At 42.8% G+C, this 21795-nt stretch overlaps 1 protein-coding gene across 1 annotated transcript; it reads right to left on the bottom strand.

The window, feature by feature from the left end:
* Positions 1-734: 734 nt before the first annotated feature.
* LOC134445974 (arrestin domain-containing protein 1-like) lies at positions 735-21510 on the bottom strand. Its single transcript, XM_063195156.1, has 8 exons — positions 21306-21510; positions 8390-8500; positions 7600-7650; positions 5505-5659; positions 5160-5342; positions 3946-4122; positions 1819-2389; positions 735-1430 (listed from the first exon to the last, which is right to left on the bottom strand). The coding sequence occupies exons 1-8, from the start codon at positions 21421-21423 to the stop codon at positions 1381-1383; spliced, it is 1416 nt and encodes a 471-aa protein (XP_063051226.1). The 5' UTR covers positions 21424-21510; the 3' UTR covers positions 735-1380.
* Positions 21511-21795: the final 285 nt, after the last annotated feature.

The following is a 21795-nucleotide window of genomic DNA, read 5'->3' as shown; positions in this document are numbered from 1 at the left end:
GGCGGCCATGTTGACAATGACACGGAGGAAATGTGGCATTCAGTTCAGAAGAAGAGTTTGGTCAACAGTCTCCTAATTCTGTAAGTAATGTTGATGGGACACCAACCTTTTCATGCCAACCAAAGTATTGCATGTGTGATTGTTGTCCTTTGGGGTGAAGGACATGGAAATACAAGCACCAGACGCTGTGCATTGTAAACAGCAGCCAACTCGTATTTTGGCGAGCTAATGCCATGCTCAGCCGTCACTTCCAGCGAGGGCACAGTGCATAGTGTTCAAAATTTTCCACGACACTACGCACTTAAGACCTCAGTGCACTGTGTGCACTGTGCACTGACTGTCAGGATTTTCCCCTTCACTTTAGGCCTATATTGAAGGCAGCCACCTTTTAAACAAACACCACCTTCTCTAGGCCCCCTGAATTGTATTGCAAATGCAAACCGCAAACGGCCCTCGAGACATGGCTCTATACCAGGGGTGGGGAACCTATAACTGCCTATTAAATATGGCCCCAATGAGAAATCAACACCAAGATCAGTGATTAGTCTGACTGGTTGTAGCCTCGTCCCCTGATATACAGTACAATGGTATATAAGGGGACAATTCTTCCTACCTCTTGTCTACAGGTTTGTACAGGTGTAAAGTTTAGCAGATGACCGCCAGGCTACTGTGGAAGACAACTCCGTTATATCAGTTTCATAAATGTTCAGAGGTTAAAAACTTTGCAGCAACAATTGAATTTGTGAACCATTTTATTAAAACTGAAGGCTAAAAAGGCAATCAAGTGAATAAAACTATTTAACAGTGTATACCTTAGTGTTAATATATAAATACCAGCAATAGAAAAAACCAACAAACAAACAATAAAACAAAGGGAAAAAAAGAACAAACCTTGGATCATTTTTTCATTTTCTGTTTAAAATCAGTTGTATATAATTGGCACTGATTGGAACTCTGTCAATAGCATATAACAGCATATCACCATTTCCAAAAACAGAGAAACTGCTTCTGCTACTTTATACGTTGATTGTCATAATCACTTTCTATACACGATGATAAACCGTTTGATAAAAAAAATCACACACACACACACAAATCTAACTCCAGACATACTGGATTAACATGCCAGGTGTCTTATGACATCATGAATCCCAAGCACTGCCCATTGAACTCAGTTATGAAGACCCCAGAGGGGCCCACTCATTTTTTAAAGTTAGCGTTTTCCTTAAAAGGCTGTGGTAGAGATGAGAAGGCTTAAATAGATGTAGTGACCTAGTGTGCCTGTATGCACTGAGAGATTGCAATGTTCAGACAATGAGGTGTGTGTGTGTGTGTGTGTGGATGACAATCCTCCATTGTTGTTTGGTTCTGGTACCCATTTCAGGTGTTGCTGCAGCTTTCATCATACGAAGGTGGCGGCTCTGCAAAAACTGGAAAAGATGGAAAAAATAAAACTAAGTGAGCCACAGAAAACATGGGTAAAGCTGAGGCCAATTTCTTCCACTAGGAGGCACTACATGACAGTACATGAGCTGGAACGTAATGTCAATGGGAACAATACAGGAAGCTGTTTTGTAGTACCCTGGGGCCTTCTGTGTTTAACTTTTAATACAGCAATGTCTTCAGTGTAAGCGTGGGGGTTGGTTCAGTGCATGTTATGGACATAAGCTTAATGGCTGTTGTAACTTACCTGTTTTAAATACGTAGGTAAAGCAATAACTTGACATCATGTAGAAAGCTTGATTACACACAAAGAAAGCTGCGAAGCTGTTAAAATAAATAAGTAAAAAAATAAATATCAAAGACGTGCTCACTCACCATGCGGATACAGGGACGGCCCGTAGTTTGGTGGCATGATGAGCTGGCCTGGCATGGGCACGGGCGTGGAGTTGTTCTCCGTGTGAAAGGGTATGTTGGACCCTGTGGACACGCTGAAGACGGGTGCCGACGGGCTGGTTGCAGCGCTGTTGTTGTTGTGGGGCCCCACCACGCCGTTGGGCCTGGGCTGCGGGGACGGGAACATCAGGCCTGGGGCGTAGCTGAAGCCACGGGGGGAGGGGAGGGCCGGGACCGGGGCCACGGCTGGGGAGTCCAGCCCTTGCTGCTGCGGAGTGTGGCTCTTGGTGGGAAGCTCCTCGGCCTGTGGCGTGCCCGCCATCCCCGGGGCTCCAGCTTCCAACTCGGCCGGGGGTGCGCTGGGGGAGGCGTAACAGCTGCGAGGCCGGGGTCTGGGCGCGGGTTTGGGGGCGTCCTTGGCGGCGGTCGGAGGCGTGGACCTGGGCACGGGGGGCACGGGGCGGGAAGGGTTGGCGCGGCGCGCCGGGTCAACGGGAACGTTGCCGATGAATATGGGCAGAGTCAGCGACACCTCTGGGGACTTCAGAGAGACCTACGCACGGGAGAGAAGTATGAAGACAGTCGGTGATTTACTTGTATGGTACAGTAGATTCATTATTAACTTGATTTGTGCAGACAGCACATGTGATGTAGCATGACAGTAGACAACACAAGACTACAGAGAGAAAATGACATGATACAGTAGATGGGTCATACTATAACTAAGAATAGCAACGGTGTACACAGAGTAAACATATACACCCTCGAATATTTAGTAAGTATAGATATATAAGAAGATGTTCAAGATGCAGCATTTCCTAATTTTCCTTTATGCAATGTTATGCAAGTTTATAATGTCTTCTACCCACCTCCTTACACACACACAATATATTCAGGAAACAAGGGCACAAACAATATGCAACTCTTAGTTGCATAGTTATAGAGTAAAACAAATCTGTAACTTTTGTGTGGCCTTCTTATAGAGTAGCTCATATAGATAGTTGATTATATAACAGCTGAAAATGCTGGGACCTTATGTCTATGGAGAAAATGCTGTTGAAGGAGAGGATTGTGCACATCCCAGGAAAAGGTGCAGGACAAAGGCCAACTGTAGTTTTCAAAGTGAGAAGTCTGCACACTTAAAATCCTTTTTGTGTTTTATCATTTCGGAACACTGTTGAAGTCGAAACGTATTCCAGCCATGAAATAATAAAAGACAAAAAGGATTTTAAGTGTCCGGACTTCTCACTATGGAGAAAATGCTTCCACACAGAATGGGGAAAGAGGAAATGCAAATACGGACCTTTCTATACGAGCCAGTGAGGGAACAAGGCTGCAGCACACTACTGAAGTATACAACATCCTCTTTCCATTCCACATAACAACTCGAAGCCAATACATGTACACCAACACTATCTCAACTATCTCTGGCACGAGCGGTCGGGGGGAACTCAGCAACTCGGGGCCCAAGTAAAGGGGACTGGGGAAAGGGGACGGGTGCTAGTTTTCATTTCAATTGAGGATACATGCAATCGGCTAGTGTATGTGGCCCAGAATTTTGTCCCCTGATCCAAATACACAAATACATCAATTATAAAAAAAAGATGACAACAGTGGTTGGTGTTATTGTAAAAAGGTTTTGGCCATCAGTAAGTGTGTTGGGTGAGAGACCAACCTTCAGTTTACTTTATGGTAATAACCTATGACAATGTTTGGCAGCCTCCAATTGGAGATGATCTTGGGATTACAGGGATACAGGTTTGAATTTCACCTTGACCAGTAAGAATAATCTGTGTGGTGGTCTGCCTACACCTTAATCCAGGGACGGTAACCAATGACCTGTGCATCAATAACTATATGTAACTTTGAATGAATGAGTCAGCAGACTGTAAAACAATTAATCTGTGCATGTCCCAAACATGCCTCAGAAACGAGCTTCTTGACGCTGATCGTGGACTAAAACTTTTCATATAATCAGCTTTCAGTGTTTGGTCTGTACAGCCCATCGGAGCTCTTAAGACATTTCAAAGTTTATAGGCCATTGACGTTTTTAGAAGCACATGTCAAAGTGGTGCAGCAACCACAGCTAACGTCACTATTGTGGCTGACCTGGATGTAGTACTCGACGTTGATGAGTTCGCAGCCTTGCAGCGGGGACTGTGGCAGAGGCGGCACGATGATCTGCTCCTTCCACTTGGCCTCCTTGTTGGCCTTCACGCCCGCGCCCTGCACCTCCGCAATGGTCCTCTGGTCATGCAGGGGCCTCTTGGTGTTGTACGTCACCTTCTGTTCACGTTAAAAGGGGGGGGCAATTCCAAGACATGGTTAAGTAATAAACCAGGCCAAGTTAACCTACAACAAGTGGTATACCTGCTAATAGATAGCCTGCAAGGGTCATCAAGTTCAGAAAACGAGAACACCAGGCTCTTTTATTAGCTGATTTACTACTGCAGGTTAACCTAGCTAACCGACAGTGCGACTTTAAGTCGAAGCTGTGTCAGCATACAAGATCCCTCCCTTACAGCCTTAAGATTTGATAATGCCTTTCAGATAAGTACAGTCTTCCTGTGCTAGTAGGCTAGGTCTTGATGTAATGCATTTTGACTATATGGCAATTGCTTCCAGAGTAATCTTTTTTTAAGAATTGTTATTACTGTGTGTGTGCACTCTCACGTGAACCCCGGACAAATGGCGCCGTACGACACCCTCCAGAGAATATGGAAATATGTATGTGTGTATATGCATGTATTTGAAAGCATTTTCAGTCAACTTCATTGGGTCATATCATTGTATATTGGATTGTATTGTTAAGCTAACTAGGTCGGGTACTGAACCACGTTCTTGAGATACCCCCGAGGTTCACACAAAAGTACTCTAGTGACAAACCACACAGCAGCACCACCGGGGAAGGAAATACTCATCTCTAGCTTCTGACAACTGGCAACTCTCCTTTCTCACACCTCCACAAGCACACATACACACTCACAAAGAATGTGTGAGTTTCATTTCACTCTAACACCAAGGGTGCAACAACACCCACGTCGTTGCAAGGGTGCAGCACGCACACTTTTTGTCCTGGATAATTTTTTAAAACTCTTTTAAAAAATAAAGCTCCTCCTGCACACCGTTTACATTTGCAGAGTTCACTTGCGACGTTTCGGTCTATTGACCTTCTTCATGCAATTCAAGGTTGACCCAGGGGTTCCACTCCTACACACCTGGCCAGAGGAGGTGCGTAAGAATTCTACAAAATAACTCTCACATTACACTCGCATTACAACACAGCCATACTAAAAGACATTCATACACACAGTATTTTTTACCTGCATAAGACTGGCCACCACTGTGCTTGTGGCTTTCCCCGACCGGTTCTCGATCTCTGTCTCCAGGTGAATGACCTGGCCTGGGGTATACCCTCGCTGGTCACTGGTGGCTTTAAGCATAATAGTGCCATTTTTCACCAGCATGTAGCTGAAGTCTTTGGTCACCGAGGAGGAACTTATTTCCTATTCATCATGAGAAGAAAAACATATAAAAAGGTCTGAGAACCCAAAAATGAACTATGCCGTGCATAGACACGAATGGATACCACCATACATGTGAGGACAGATGAATTTGTAGAATAGTACATCTTTAATCGAAAGAACAAATGTTTCCCGATATCTCACCTGAATATCAGGCACATCGTTGAGGTTGAGGGGTTTTAAGATGAAGAAAGCCTTCTCTGCCTTGTAGTCCTTTGTGAAACGTGGCGTGTCGACAAAGGCTCTGATTTCAAATATGGTTTTGCCATAAGGTCCTTCGTAAGATGTAGGGGCTGTGGCTGCAGAGCGATGGAGACAAAGAAAGAAAAATCAAAAATGAGAAATTGGAGGAATCAATTACAGCATTGGCAGTAAATGAAATACTACTGCGTTACAGCCTTGGTACAACCCCTCTTGTCTCCGCTTTGACAACTCAGTTCTTTATCTGATTTACTTTTATTTATTATGTAGACTAGAAATGGGTATACCATTACAGGTCATCTGAACTTTCAATGACGCCAAAGAATCTGATAATATCAGTGTTTTTCCACACACAATGAGAACGACATATTTTGGTCATCTGCCCTGCTTTTTACAAAATCAAATAAAACCAATGAATGCATTAACTAAACTGAGATTTTTGTTTGACACAACCAGTGTGAATATGCGAACACACAACACTGTGGTGTGGCATGTTTGTTCATGCAAAGCACTATGTGGTCGACATTAACTTCATGTATCCAATGTGTGACTACATACAATACATAGGTGTGCACATTTAGAAAAAATAGTCCTTTGAACACACCACAATGGCGAAAAAAAAATCAACCAAACCAGGGGGTACTTAGTAATAGTAGCTGGCTCTTTGCAGACACAAGAGTGTAGAGTTAAGAGTTAAGTCTCAACTCAGGCGGAGGTACAGTGAAGAGAGGGGGAGAATAGCAGAAATTGCCTAGCAATGGCACTTTGTAAACTACTTTTGTGTCCAAACGGCATCATTTTTCTTCACGAAATACAAATCTTCACCTCTGGCCAAAAGATTACAATGACATAAACTACTCCTATTTTTCCCAGGCCAGATACACTGCTTTTTGTCTGTACAGGTGAACAGATATGACTCATCTGGTAGACTAAGATCTTCGTTCATCCTATTCTCGTATCAATATTGCCTTCAGCCCAGGTGAAATGTGAACAGAGACTCAGCCTAAACCAGAAGCTTCTTTTGAAAAGGTGGGACAGTAAAGACGTCCTACTTAGCCTGTAACTGTAGTGTCAACTCACAGCTATAAAGAACCAGTTGGATCGGTTTGAGTTTCAGTTCAAATGATGCCAACAGGGAAAACATTCGTATGCAGTGAAAATATGAAGGAGGCTAAAATGACTAGGTGTGACTTTATCAGAGAACTTGCTTTTTTAAAATAACGTAATTCTATGTGATTCATAAAGTAATCATGTGCCCATGTCTACACAACAACTATTGAAAGCTCTTCATGTGTTATTTTGCACAATAGCTCCACATGCAAGTATGGTCATTAACTTACTGTCGCTATTACACTAACTGTCCAATATGTCTAATGGAAGTGCTATGGCCCAGGGTCGCATTTCCCAAAAACCCTTAAGTAGTACTTAAGCCTAAGTAGTACTTAAGTATGAGGGGCAATATACCACATCACTAACAGTTTATGTATACAATCATTTATAGGTCTACATACAATATTTTTTCTCGCACATGCAAATAAAATGGTTGCGCCAACTGCATGTGTGAGGTAAAATAGTGTATGTATTAACTTTTAGTGATGATGTGAAACCTATTTCTGATATATTGCCTAGGCGGCCCCTCATACTTAAGTACTACTTAGGCATTAGTACTACTTTAGGGTTTTTAGGAAACACAGCCCAGGTCAATAAAAGGAACAAAGGATATCCAGCCCATTAGATCTGGTTTACTGTAACCTTCTCCATAACTGCAAACACACACCTAGTACCCATACAATCACTGCTGCCGGGAATAGAAGTAAGAGAGTCATTGCTCCACAAGTCCCTTTGTTCAGCACATTGACCAGCCTCTGTGTATGAAATGCACTATGCAAATACGCTCGACTTGCCACAAGCCCATTATTTCTCCCCCATCTGTCCTTGGACAGGCGCCTTTTCCTCATGTCAACAGTCAAATGTGCAGACAATCGGATACAACACAGTGAGTGAAGAGACTAGTGCTAGCGCCACTTGACTATCTCACCTGGAATGAGAAACTTGAATGGAAACGTATGAGGGCCCTTCTTCAAAGTGCCTGCCGAAAGAAAAGAGCATTATTGCAGTATTGACATCAGACGTGCAGTTACAAAGACACACGTACACAAGATGATAAAACAACATTAAATTGATCGGAATAATTGAATTGGCTTTATGAGAGGATGTTGCATATGTTGTAATATAATTATAATTGTAATGAATAAATAAAAAATTAACAGTGATTTTGCATAAAGAATGTATCGAGAATTTGGTTGTATTGCTCATGCTACCCTTGACTTTTTAGTATACATAGGTTTCCCGTTTACAAATCTTCGCACTGTGAGGAGGGGCAAGATGCTAAGCAGCCAACCACGTGAGCGCATTTTTTGAGTGACAGCAGTTTCCAACAATCAGAGGTTGAAGAGTGCACAGGCAGGGGCACATAGCCAGAGAGTGCTTACAAACAGGAAACCCATGTATTTGACGACGACAGCATTTTTTTGTTCAGCCTTTTCCGAGACACACTGTACAATAAAGCGGTGACTTTTGGGATGATATTTGGAGTATATCAAGACTTTTGGGGCTTTTAAAAAAAATGTAAACAAACCATGCCCCCATTAGGACGGCCAGGATCTCAGAAATGGCTGAACGGTAAAAAATATAAGGCTGCATTGTCATCGGGCGCACGTTAAGGACGAGCAATGCAACCACCGCATGTTAAAATTGGCTGGAATTCTCCCTCAAGGTGGTGGTTGTGTGTGCGTGTGTGTGTGTGTGTGTGTGTGTGGCATCACTACCTTTATCTGCCACTGAAATAGTGCTGTTGAAATACTGCTCCTCTGCGGCCCACGAGGTGTCATTCATCCGGGTGCTAACCCCACAGAAGCCATGGCAGTTCACCTTGATCGCTGCAACAACAACAAAAAAGGCAATGTACATTATGTGTCGTTACATCACCCATGCCAGACACAATAAGTAACACAGTAAAGCGCGTCTGATGGACATGGGAAAAGAACAGAAAGTCAAAGTGTCATTTACATAAGCGTAGGCAGCCACTTTTCCGCCGCGCTGCCAAACGTGACCACAACCATACCACAACCTTTTCAGACCAGTAAGCAAGCAGCGCCCCGTCATAGTGCAACACACACCACACATTGAAGAGAGGTTTCAGAATGTTCTTTCATGATTTTGATGATCAAATACCGTTAAACTGTCTGTGCCCCATGCATACGCTCCCTGACTAATTGATCCGTGTTGTCCTGACTGACAAAGCCTCATTGTTCTGTCTGGATAATGGACGCTGCCTGAGCTGAGAGCATAGTGTCGTCGTGCGTGCGGGCCGGCCGACAGGTGGGGACAAAGGGGTATGTTGTCCCGGGCCCAAGGAGATAGGGGGGGCAGAATTGGGTCCCCATTACATTGTATGTATTGGATAGGGGGCCCTTTCAGATGACTTTGTCCTGGGCCCAGAAAAAGCTGTCAGCGGCCCTGTGTGTGTGTGTGTGTGTGTGTGTGTGTGTGTGTGTGTGTGTGTGTGTGTGTGTGTGTGTGTGTGTGTGTGTGTGTGTGTGTGTGATGTTTATCTGCCTCTCTTCCTGCAGCAGCAGCTGCCCCTGAGGCCCTTTTCCCAGCTGAGCAGCTCTGTGCGGAGCAGGCTTTAGTCTCACGTCACCCCGTCTCCATGCACACCAAACAGCCACAAAACCAAGGCAACCAAAGGGGAAAGCCAACTCGTCACAACAAGTCCCAAAGAAGAAGGTTAACCACAGGAGCACACGGGACACTGGACTCACAGGCTGTCAGTGCTGTGTCACTAACCACCAAACAGAATATACAATCCCATAGTTGTCTTCACTTCATCATCCTTAGCCATTCACTTCAGAAAGTTAATCATTTCTACCAGAATCATATCGTTTTATTGTTCACTGTTGTACACCCCTAGCCTTGTGCGCCACCCTACGTACTGAAATGGTAGTATTATGGGATGGTCAAGAGACCATGCTAGTACACCCCATTACTGTAGTGTTGGAGATGGCTTGGGCAGAAACGCCCATCTTGCTGTGCTTTCCAAAAAATAATAATCTTAAGACTTACATTTCAGAGTGCGGCTTCTCACTACTGAGTTGAATAACCTAGTTATGGGTACCAAAGACTTGAGTTTATTAGAGTGCACTTTCCCCAAAAACACATCTCTAATGAAATACATCATTAGATGTTAAAAAAAAAAAAAAACACTTACTCTTTTTTAACCACAAACAAAGTGGTCCGCACAAGTTATGTACAATCGAGTAGAGGCTCTGGTTTATACATCAGTGCATATGTCAAGTCATTAGTAAATGATTTGCCAGTGTTATTCACTGCCCAGTGCATAATCCTTCCTTCAAAGAGAACCGCATTGTCGTCATCTAGATTGGAAAATAATGGCAGGCTATTAAAAGGTGCCCCGCCGGGTATTTACTTTAAGGTCTGTCCTTCTTTTGGGTGTGTGCCCGAAAATGGTGACGTTTCTCACGCCTCCACCTCACCTGTTTTTCAGGACACAGAATGTAAACAGACCAGTCACATGGAGATATCTGAAAGGAAACACCCTGTCTCACCAAGACATGTCTGATAGTTCAGTTTGGCATGTCCTCTGGTGGTGAAGTCAAGCTTCCAGTTCCATGACTCGACAAAACTAATTTTGAATAGCTTTTTCCAACTTATTGTTTTAATTTTTTTGGGCTTTTACCTCATTGGACAATTGGAGATGGTGACAGGAAGCGAGTGGGATAGAGCGATGAGGATCGGCAAATGACCCGGGCCAGAATCTAACCCGGGTCACCGGAGTAGTATCCCAGTGCCCTACCGCTAGGCCACGACGGGGCCCTTTTTTCCAATTGTCAATGAAGGATCTCTACCAGGGTCATTTCACGTGAAATCAGACACTTTGGGACCCGACAAACACAAATTTCAATCATACTTTGTGTGCCTGTTTTAGCAAGGTAGCACAGCAGAACTGCATTTGTGTGAATCTGACACCAATATTAAGGGAGAAACAGACTAGGAAACGTTTACATATGAGGGTAGGACACTATACATTCAGCATTATATTTATTATATATCAAATATATACTATATTTGTGACTGAACTTTCAACCTGCACTAACTCAAAAGATGCACACACACACACACACACACACACACACACACACACACACACACACACACACACACACACACACACACACACACACACACACACACACACACACACACTGCACTTTCTGCACTAAACCCAAACATACACACACTGACACACAACTAGGGATGGGTATTGGCAAAGGGTTCACCATTCAATGCGCATCACGATACACATGCCATGATGTGATTCTATCCCGATGCATTGCGATTCATGTACTACTGTGATGCATTGCGATATTTACTTCAGTAAATGTGTAAAATACAGCTTATTTGTCAGTTGCTGTGTAGCTTTCATAAGTCAGTTCATTCTATTTAAGCATTTTATCATCTGGGAGAGAGCTTACATCACAACAGAAATATTACCTACTCTCTACTGAACAAAATCAACCCGTGGCAAATAGAATTTTATTGTTATCAAATAATCAATGGGGCACCTAAGTCACGCCCTTCTACTTCCGATCTGTGGGGCTGGAGCGCTCAAAATTTTGAATGCGAGTTAATGGAGCGAGTCAAGCTAAATCCTCATCCCGTTTGGCATGTGCTCCGGATTTCACATATGATGACAGTGAATTTGAAAGGTTTGGATTTGCGTCGTAAGACCACTCATTTTCGACACGCAAGAAACGTGTCTTTAGCTTTTGTGCAAAACTTTGTTAGAGACTACACGTGCGCCTCGCATATCTGATGTGAACCGAGGCACAGCCAACCCAACCGCTGCATCGCTGCATAAGTGGCTGCACGTCGGATATGCAACGTCTGTTGTGTAGTCCAAATAATTACATATTTTTGCACACACACAACTCAAAAATCGCTTGCCAAGTGAAGTCAACAAGCACACCATTGGTTGTTATTAATTCTGAGGCACAGCATATGTGTGATCGACGGGGAAATGCGAGGTGGATCGGAAAATAGCTTTGATCAGTCCATTACAGCCCAGTCAAAAGTTTTTGTGTTCCCCCAGCCCCACAAGCCGCCCAGAAGGGGTGGAGACTTAGGTGCCCCATTGTCATGAATCCATGGCCCAGAGACGTGCGGTCAGGGTAGGCAGGGTAGGTAGCAGGGACGTGCACAGGAATTTCAAAGGGCAGTTGCTCTAACCTGAAGAAAGGGCAACCCCCCCCCCCTAAAAAAAAAAAAAAAAAAACATCAACAATGAGCGGCCTTCAGCATTTTTTAGGAAACTGCACCATGGGTATTATTATTTTTAGTAGTAGTAGTAGAAGTAGTAGGCTATATTATTGTCATAATTATTAATATTATTTTATTGTATAGTATCTTGAATGCGTACCATATGATATAACATGCTAGTTTTTAAACATGTAGGCCTACCTATTAATCATATCAGAGATGATCAGCCTTATGCCCACCTGCCCTAAATGTCTCCTGATCCACATTTCCTCATGTGTGGTATGTGGCTGCCCCTAAATTAAATGAAATTATGAGAAAAAGCCTTGATAGTTTTTAAACCTGTAACTTATCAGTCACAGAGATGACCAGTCTTATGCCTACCTGCCCTATGTGCAGAGGTCTGTGGCTCTGAGTCATCCTCATCTTAAATGAAATGAAATGATGAGTAAATTAATAGGCTAAATATGAAGATGCTTAATCAATTAACCCACTGTCATCTTTATAATCCTTGTAGCAGCCAAAGTAGACTTTAAGTTATAATAAATAGAAATAGTTTAAAAATGGTTAAAAGATCATTTCATTTGAATTTGAAATTTCGTTAATATGCATATTCCATGATTAAAATGATGAATATTATATAGGAAAGCTAAAACAATAAGAATTCACAGGTTTAGGTCATTTGTTGGGTCTTTTGTAGCCTATATTAAAAATGTGTACTGTCGCTTTAAGAATTGACGAGCCGGCTTTCATTCAGATCGCAAAGAACCGTGGCGTGGGAGCGACCAGTTCTTATCTGTTGCTCTGAAGCCCCGAGCTTCTCGCATACTTTATAACCTTTTATTTTCATTACAGATATTTTAGTTAGTTCATGCTCATTTTGTAGGCCTATGTCTTGAGAAGAACAGTAAACGCCAGTTATGTGGAGTGGATTTATTTCAATTACATGGACATAGACAGTGGAAACAGTATCTTTGGGTCGGAGAATATATCAGGGTAAGAAAAAGCACTTTCCAAGCGGTCTCACCAAGATCAAACCTCTACAATCCTGAAAAAGATTCTCTGCCTCACCTGCACCTGTTCATTTTTTTCGCAGCCAACTCTGCAGAGATGTGCTTCCTTTAGCTAGCCTACCCCCTTAAGTTCTCTCTTGCTTGATAAAACGACATGTCATCTGCACGTTTCTTAGTTGAGTTAGCCTTCCACAAAACAACCTGAGCCATGTAAAACGTTGACAATGACTGCAAGCTAGCTGGCTGTCGTTTTCCCCCAATATCTGAACGTGGCACACCGGCTGTCAGATTAAAGTCCTAAACTCGACATCGGCTTTAAGAGGCATTAATTGTGGTCATGTAGTGTAATACTGTGTAGTCTGCTATGTTTCCAGCTCACCTCAGGCCGCCAGGGCAGTCGCTCTACTCCCACGACATCTTCGACATATTTTGCGTCTCTGCCCTGGTCGCATCGCATGCATGCTTGCTCCCCCCTCCCTCTCTCCCATGTAGAGCTGCGCGTGCCCCCCCAACACGTATGCTGCCCCTCCCTTTGCCTATCTCTCGAGGTGCAGGTGAATCTGAATTTGAAAACTTAATTTAGGAAGCTTCAATCAAAAATACGAATTGCAAAGCAAATCAGTTGAAACATGAAATCTTAGCCTATTTTTCCGAGGCATATCTACAGCTGGCTGTCGGGTTTTTTGTTTTTTTTTTGCTACCTAAACGTGGCGCTGGCTGGCTGTCAGATGTATGATAACTAAAAGTTCTAAACTCAACATTGTTGATAATAGAGAGGTTGATTGTGAGCATATTTTGTACCCTAATATGTAGACTGTGTGTAGGGCTCTAGCCGACACCCAGGCATCTTCAAAATCTTTCGTGTCTCTTATAGGCGCTCAAGCGCCTGTCGCGTGCCCCTCCCCACCGGAGTTGTTGCGTAGGCCTAGAACTACCTCACATCGCTCGTGCCCATTCTCGACGGGTCTGATGAATTTGTATGACTGACTTAAGTCTTTATTGTACAAAACTTCAATCAAAATTATGAATTATAAAGAAATCAAATGATATTGAAATATGAAATTATAATTGCCAAATTATTTTCCCCTCCCTTGGAAGGGCAATATCAGCCAATGTGGGCAAAAGGGCCGTTGCTCGGGCACCGTGGGCAACTATGCTCTGCACGTGCCTGGTAGGCAGTGCCTACCCTGGGATAAATGTCTTAAAAATAAAAACTAACACGTGTTTAAAAAAATATTCTTCAGAGTTCACATAGGCCTACACAACAATAACATTGATTCAGCATAAATTATGAGCTGTTTAAAGTACAGTATACACAGGACAACGATCAAAAACCTAAGTAATCGCACGAAGCAAAGCGCTCAGGCTTGGGCAGGTTGCCGTGGCAACGCGCAGTCCCGGCTGGTAGCAGAGACAGGCTGAAAGCAGAGCTTTCGAATGCCAGCCAGGCAGCCCGGTAAGGCTCGCTTTTCCTCTGCCTACCCTGCCTTCAATGCTGTCAATGTAGAAGTTTGCGCATGCGTATTAAGTTGTCACATAGCTTGTCAATGGGACTAAAAGCAGAGCCTTTACTCTGTGGCGGGAGTATGTGAGCCAATCACAGCGCCCAAAATGAAAAATTGTTACAATTCAGGTAGTAGCCAATTTCTGCCCTACAGGCAGCTATGATAGCAACAACTAGCAAGGCAAGGCTTGTTCAAATCTCTAGCCGTATCGGAAAGAAAACATGGCAGTCTTTGGCTTTTTGTCTTTATTATTTTTTTTAAAAATGCCGAGAAGTAGCAAGAAAGACGGTTAAAGTGACAGACAGCTGAGCCGTTTGCAATCGCTGCATTGTGGAAATATTCAACATCAGATGGGTAGCAGCTTCAAGTAGTTTGCACTGGGACAAAATGTCTTCATCATGTCAACCACCCCGGGCTTTTAATGGAACTAGCTTGCATGAAAAACACAGCCTACTTGTGATTCTGCTTTAAGGTAAGATTCATCTAATTATTATGCTGCGGGTAGCCTTTTAACATGAACATGCTCAAGTTTGTTCGTGGTGCCTTTTGTTGTCACCGTTTGTCAGGGTGTTGACATTGAAGATTGGTTGTGCGGTGGTGGACATGAATAGACCGTGTGTGTGTTATTATCGACGCGAGATTGTTTTTTTGAGCGTACGACATGACTCCATTTCCCTAATTTATTATGATGATGACTACGCAATGCGTGAGTTGTGTGGAGCCTGTTAGCAAGTGCAGCTGCGTTCTTTTGAAGTGCGCGGTGTGCGAGTTGAGATCAACGTGGAACAGGACGATTGACTGGGGATGGTTTCTCGGAGTGCTTCCGCACTCACAAATTGACTTTATTTGAAACACCTTGCACAACCGTAGCTGAAGTGTTTGAGAATACTATCACGCACAAGGATGAGTCTCAGAAGTGGTTTCGTTGGTTTACTCGATACTGTCTGAATGCACGGGTCATGTTTGCAAGCAACCCGCCCCCTTGCCTACTTTCCTTCTTGTCTGTGAGTGTTTGATTATCAGCACAAAACGCGGCAGTGAGGCAGGAGCTGTTACCTAGGTTGGTTTATTGCTAAATGTAAATCGTTTCCCCCTCACATGCTATGGTGTGATTCACAGTTGGTGAACTAGACATTTTATCTTCAAAAGTAGGCTACACTGTGCCACCCTCCATCCATGTGAAACGCCCTGGCATTTGCAACAGAATAAACAGAAGAGCAACAAAATCAACTGCTAAAGCCAAAAGTTAAAGCTTTTCCCCCAAAATGTTGTAGCTTTCTAAATTATTATTGTAAAATGTAGGCCTACAGGTCCTTAAAGGTGTACAAAGTATGGGTCCTGGAGCTAATTTGGCAATTTGGCAAAACAAAGAATTGTAGCTGGCCTTTTCAAGAAATTGAAATTATGTTTTCACTTATTGTTTCAGATTTAGGTCTACTGACAATGTCCAAATGTCTAAATAGTGTAGCCTATTTACTTATTTAGTTATTAGAGCTGTGGTGGTTAAGCACTGATGGCATCTTATAGCCTACTTTATATTTACAGTATTTAGAGAAACATAGGCCTACTAATTTGTTGCACATTAAAGAAAATATCAGCATGTTTATGTGAATAGGCCTATTTGCCTATTCAAACCATACCTTGTGGCATAAGGCCCCCCCTCTCTCACACACACACACACACACACACACACACACACACACACACACACACACACACACACACACACACACACACACACACACACACACACACACACACATTTGTAAAAGTTTTTAGCTGATAGTGACTCTCCAGATTTGGTTAAAATGCAGGAAATTGCATCTAAGAAATACATTTTTTTCTGGGGGAGGACCGAACCCACCGTTAATATATATATATATAAATAGATATATATTCTATATTTACTGCCTACCCTACCATACCCTTCACTGCACGTCACTGATCCATGCAGTATATTGAGAAAATAAGTATCACGATACCTTGTCATGAATCAATGCATTGTTTTGTGAAAGTAAGTATTGCGATGCATCGATATGGCGATTATTTTGCACACCCCTACACACAACTCACACATACACACACACACACACAGACACACACCGCACCTTCTACCTGCACTAAACACACACACACACACACACACACACACACACACACACACACACACACACACACACACACACACACACACACACACACTGCTGCTGCTGCTGCTGGTGGTGTACCTGGTAGACCTTTTAATATTTATTTTTCTTCAAAATGCTACTATTACTATGTCAGAACGCTATAAAGGACTATTTAGGAAAAACACAAAAGCACAACAATTACCTCTTAATGTGTGTTCTCTACAAGTCTTCTGTTGTCCAGTCTTGCACTTTAAATGTCTGTATGAGCACTGTCTATGTCCATACTGTCTTAAGTCCATGTATAAGTACTGTCTATGTCTATACTGTCTATGTCCTTACCTAGATTAGTCTATGTCTGTATGGGAAAGCAAGAAATGTAATTTCAAATTCTTTGTATGACCAGTGCATGTAAAGAAATTGACAATAAAACCTACTTGATTTGACTTGATTATGTCAATCAGTGTAAGTCACAAAAAGATGTCAGTGGTGTTATTTGAAAGCTCTTTTCTGGCTCTACACATTACACAAACAGCATGGAATACAACAATCCTCAGAATATGAATTATGATGAATTGAAAAATTAAAAATTGAATATCAAAAAAACTAAAATGGCCAGTTCCTTGTCTAAAGGTAGCCTGCAATGTCATGAACAACACCTGAAATGCTGATGTTTGGTTCTTTATTCATTTCAGAGATAAATGGGACTCAAAAATATGGCATGATACAGATCACCTAGTAATATGGTAATGTAATACCATAGTAATATCACATGACAGCATGTCTATCGGAATATGTGAAGGATGTAGATGGTCCATGAGGATGAAGGAAGTTCAGTTTCACCTCTCCAGTGCTTGGCATACATTTCTCAACACATGCTAGCCACTAGTTGCCATCATATACAGCTACAACATACCCTTTGATGCTTGAGCATTTAAAAAAATCCTTTACTGAGCTTATTCTTTCAACCCTACCTTCTCTGAATGCCGGACATGGTCTAGCTTCCACTGTGTCCATTGACAATGGGTAGAAGCTGTGTAGTTTTTGAGTACCTGGAATAGGGACCGACGAGGGTGCACCGGGAAAATGCCCGTTATGCCAGATGGCCAGTCCAGTCCTGTCCCTGACACTACTCTATTACTACTTTATTACAACTAATTTCAACCTTTATGTCCCATTATCTCTGAAATGAATAAAGAACCGAACACCCCATTTACCGGCCATTTAAAAGTATACGTTTTTTTATAGTTATGTATAATTATGCATCATAATTCATATTCTGAAGGTTGTTATATTCCATGCTGTTGTGTAATTTGTAGAGCCAGAGAAGAGCTTTCAAAAAACACCTCAGACATCTTTTTGTGACTTACACTGACTGATATAATCAACGCTGAATGTATACTGTCCTACCCTCAAATGTAAACCTTTGTCTGTTTCTCCCTTAATATTGGTGTCAGATTCACTGTGTCAGTCGGGTCCCAAAGTGTCTGATTTCACGTGAAATGACCCACCACTAACCCCAACACAACTGAGTTCTTCTTTAACTTACTTAGACTACACCTCGCTTTAGCCTAGAAAAAATAACCCCGTTTCTTCACACAATGAAAACCTCTCCTTTTTGGGCAGTAAGATGGCACTTTCGGGTCAACTGTGAATGCACTCTTAGTGATCTAAGTAATTAGTCAGCCACCTTGTACTTCAACCACTAAACCCCCCTGAGGAGAGCAGGAAGCGCCATTACTTAATAACAGGGGTCGTGACACAATGTGAAGTTGAATGCTTGGATGTTAATGACAGACAGATGACAGTGATAATCAGGGCTTTAAATTAACACCAGCCAACCGGCCAAATGCTGGTGGAATTTGAGTTTGGCTGGTAGAAAAAAACAACTTCCTAGTAACTTTGATCCATTAGGGAGTGTGTGCGTTTGACTACTAAGATTAGCATCTATCAGACATTTTGGCTGGCGATGAAAAAAGTTAATTTAAAGCCCTGGTGATAATGTAATGGAGATGGTTAGCTTATGTCTACACCGCAGCCCCCAAATTCCCAACATGCCTGCTCTAAACAAGAAAGGGAAACCCTGCACATAAGACCGAAAACTGGACTGGTGAGGAGATTTAAAAGCTGTGCCCACTGGGCTAGAAGGTAAATCACTGGGCCTTGGCTGTAGCTTAAACGGCTAAGGCACTGTACTGTTACAGTACATTGGGGACACAGGTTTGATTCCTGCCCGAGATCATTGCCCAGTCCTCCCCCATCTTTCTCTCTTCCACTCGTCTCCTGCCTCTCTGCTGTGCCAGTAAAATGCAGGCTCAAAAAGCTGAACACAGGAAAAAAGGGAAAAAGACAGCAACTCACTGAATTGCCTGTGTGGTAGAACATAGCTGATGCCTAAAACCACAGATGATGACAGGGGGACAAAGGGGTCTGTTGTCCCGGGCTCAGGGAGAGAGGGGGCCCAGGATTGGATCCTCATTAGATTGTAAGTATTGGGTTTGGGGCCTTTTCAGTTGACTCTGTTTTGGGCCTGACCAAAGTTGTCAGCGGCCCTGCCTAAAACACTAACTTACTGTAGTAAATATGTCAACTGAAATGTACTGTTACGACGATGAAGATTATCTGGGCAATATACGCATCTCCATTTTGTTTACATAACAAGTTTACGTAACAAGACTGTATCTAATGTCATCTATCCATTCGTTGGCCTTCTTTTGTCCGGTTATCTGAGAGGATTACTAAAAAGGGACAGAAATTCCACGTCACAATATGTGACACTGACATGAAACGTGAATTGGGCTTCCAATTACATGTACACGCTTTCAGCAGAAACAATCACAGCACTGTTAGGACAAGAACAGCTGATTCACTGTAGTTATCACAGATGAACAAAAGAGTACCTCACAAAATGGCTGTGAGGCGGGAAGTTAAACAGGTGTTGCTGAAAGGTTATGGAAGTCAACCCCACTGGAAGAATGTTTGGCGCTGAAAGTTAGAAAATTGGTTCTCACGCATGTCCGACTTTGAGACATGCACTTGCTTGGGAGAGGACCTTTGCAAAGCACACTGCAAAATGGCAATTAAGTAAAAACAAAAGTTAATGTTAAGGAATTAAACATTAAAAAAAACTTTTTTAAATTGTACAACATGCCATAAAACTGGCATAACTTGATGTGCTGTCTCACTCACTGGTGATGTGTGTGTGTGTGTGTGTGTGTGTGTGTGTGTGTGTGTGTGTGTGTGTGTGTGTGTGTGTGTGTGTGTGTGTGTGTGTGACATTGTTTTGCAATACAGATGGAATGCGAGTGCCCGTTTCTTCCTTGCCCACTTCTTTCCATGGCGTCTGCGATACGACAGTGGCAGGCGGCTAAACTGAGATGATTTTTGTTTTCTCCAGAGAAGCCCACAATAAAGCCTCTTCTGTTTGGCCACCCCGGACACCACAGCCCCTAAGAACAGTCTATACTGAATGTCATCAGGACTTTGGCTGGTTTAACTGTTTCCATGTAGGTCATAAAGAATATCAATAGGACATGAATTAACTTATTCATCATAGACCCTAAATAAACAATGGCAATACAGCACTCTGAAAGGGACAAGATTTATGTCAGGACTGGAGCATCAAATGTTTTTGGATTATACAGATCACCACAAAGAGTATTCGAAGAACATGGTTAAGAGATCAACCTGCGTAAGTTAACCTGCATGAAGTGGTAAATAGTCTGATAGGCCAATAGTAAACATGTGTCATTTACTTAAGAAAATAAGGACTAGTCCAGGCCAAGCAGTATTACATTATTTAATAATCACTAGGCCTACCTCACCTGGATTTCTTAGCCAGGTTCTTACTCTCCAGATCACAGAGTTGTTTTGGGGGAATTGTTTTTGACAAATCACCTCTTGAATCAATTCCCATGTGATTTCTATAACAAAAGAAATGTCTCATAACAGCCCATCATGTAGGCTACCGGTATCTTTAGGTTTTGGAAAATATGCTTATATGATCACTAAAGTGACACTGATCCCATGATGATCTGCCACAATGAAACATGAGGTGACCTTGAGTGCCATTGTTGGTATGCACAGACACCACCTGTCCCCTGTCACCACTGAAAAGCAAACCAGTAAAATTCGGTAAGTACCAGGCCTACAGGTGGTTGATCAATAGGCTACTCCTAATGGCAAGTTCCAAAAGAGAACAAAGGACTTGCCAAGTCATATAGACTAGCGATTTGCATGGCTCACCACGACGATGCTGAGGAGTTTTTGAATGACTTATTTTGAACAAGACAACAATGCATCTTATTACCAAGAAAAAAGCTCAGTGCTTGAGGCATAGTCTCAACCTCTTTATCTCGCCAAGACTGTCTTGCCTGTTTTACTTTGGCTCCATTCACTTTGTCAGCACAAAAACTGTAGGGCCTAATAATCAACCTAGGCCTACACTTTCCAAGATGTTTCAATATTCTTTTTTTTCACAAGGCTATCATAATGTAGCATTATCCACCATAAACCACAAAATACACCACACGACATGATCGACAAAGTAGTATGAGAGGTGAGATAAATTGTGGTTATGGTTAGGCTACTCAAGTAGTTCTAGATTTTAACTTCACATTTGCCCAATTTTCGCTACAGCCACAACTGAAAGTGAAGGGTTTTTTGTTAGTGAACGAGCAAGCTTTTCTAGACCACCGCGTAACGTCACAGGCAGGTACGACGAATACAGGTAAACAAAGGTGAACAAAACAATATTTCGCCTACCTTTACACTGGATTGATTCAACGTTTGTGATGTTCACGGTTCCAGTGATTGCTTCCCCGGGACTGTACACGAGTTTGTTGTCAGTAAAAGAAATTTCGAACACTTCCAGTTTTCCCATGTCTTCTTTCCAGCCACCTGTGGTGGTGGCAAATGGCTGATTGCACTGCGCTCGCGCTGCTGGGGAGGAGCAGCAGTGGCGAGGGGGAACGGGGGGAGGAATTTTCCACCTGTGCCTGCGAGTTTCGCCTCACCACCACTCGCCGTCTTTCGCGACGTCACTTAGTTCAGTCGGTTATAACTTTCGACTGCTGCTCCTTATCATTAATTAGTTCTAAATAGAAATTCTAGACTAGACTAAGGCACTAGGACTGTACTATTTTGTTCTTCCCGAAACTGACCCCAAAATCCAGCAAACGTTTTCAGGTGCCATAAGGGAGGGAGGGCCTAGGCTATGTTGTAGAAACAGTGGCCATTGAGGAGTTCTCTGGTC

This window comes from Engraulis encrasicolus, chromosome 3 (assembly GCF_034702125.1).
Source record: "Engraulis encrasicolus isolate BLACKSEA-1 chromosome 3, IST_EnEncr_1.0, whole genome shotgun sequence".
In the NCBI taxonomy this organism is placed as follows: domain Eukaryota; kingdom Metazoa; phylum Chordata; class Actinopteri; order Clupeiformes; family Engraulidae; genus Engraulis; species Engraulis encrasicolus.
Note: the sequence above shows the minus strand (reverse complement) of the source record. Positions and strands in the feature narration are given on the sequence as shown.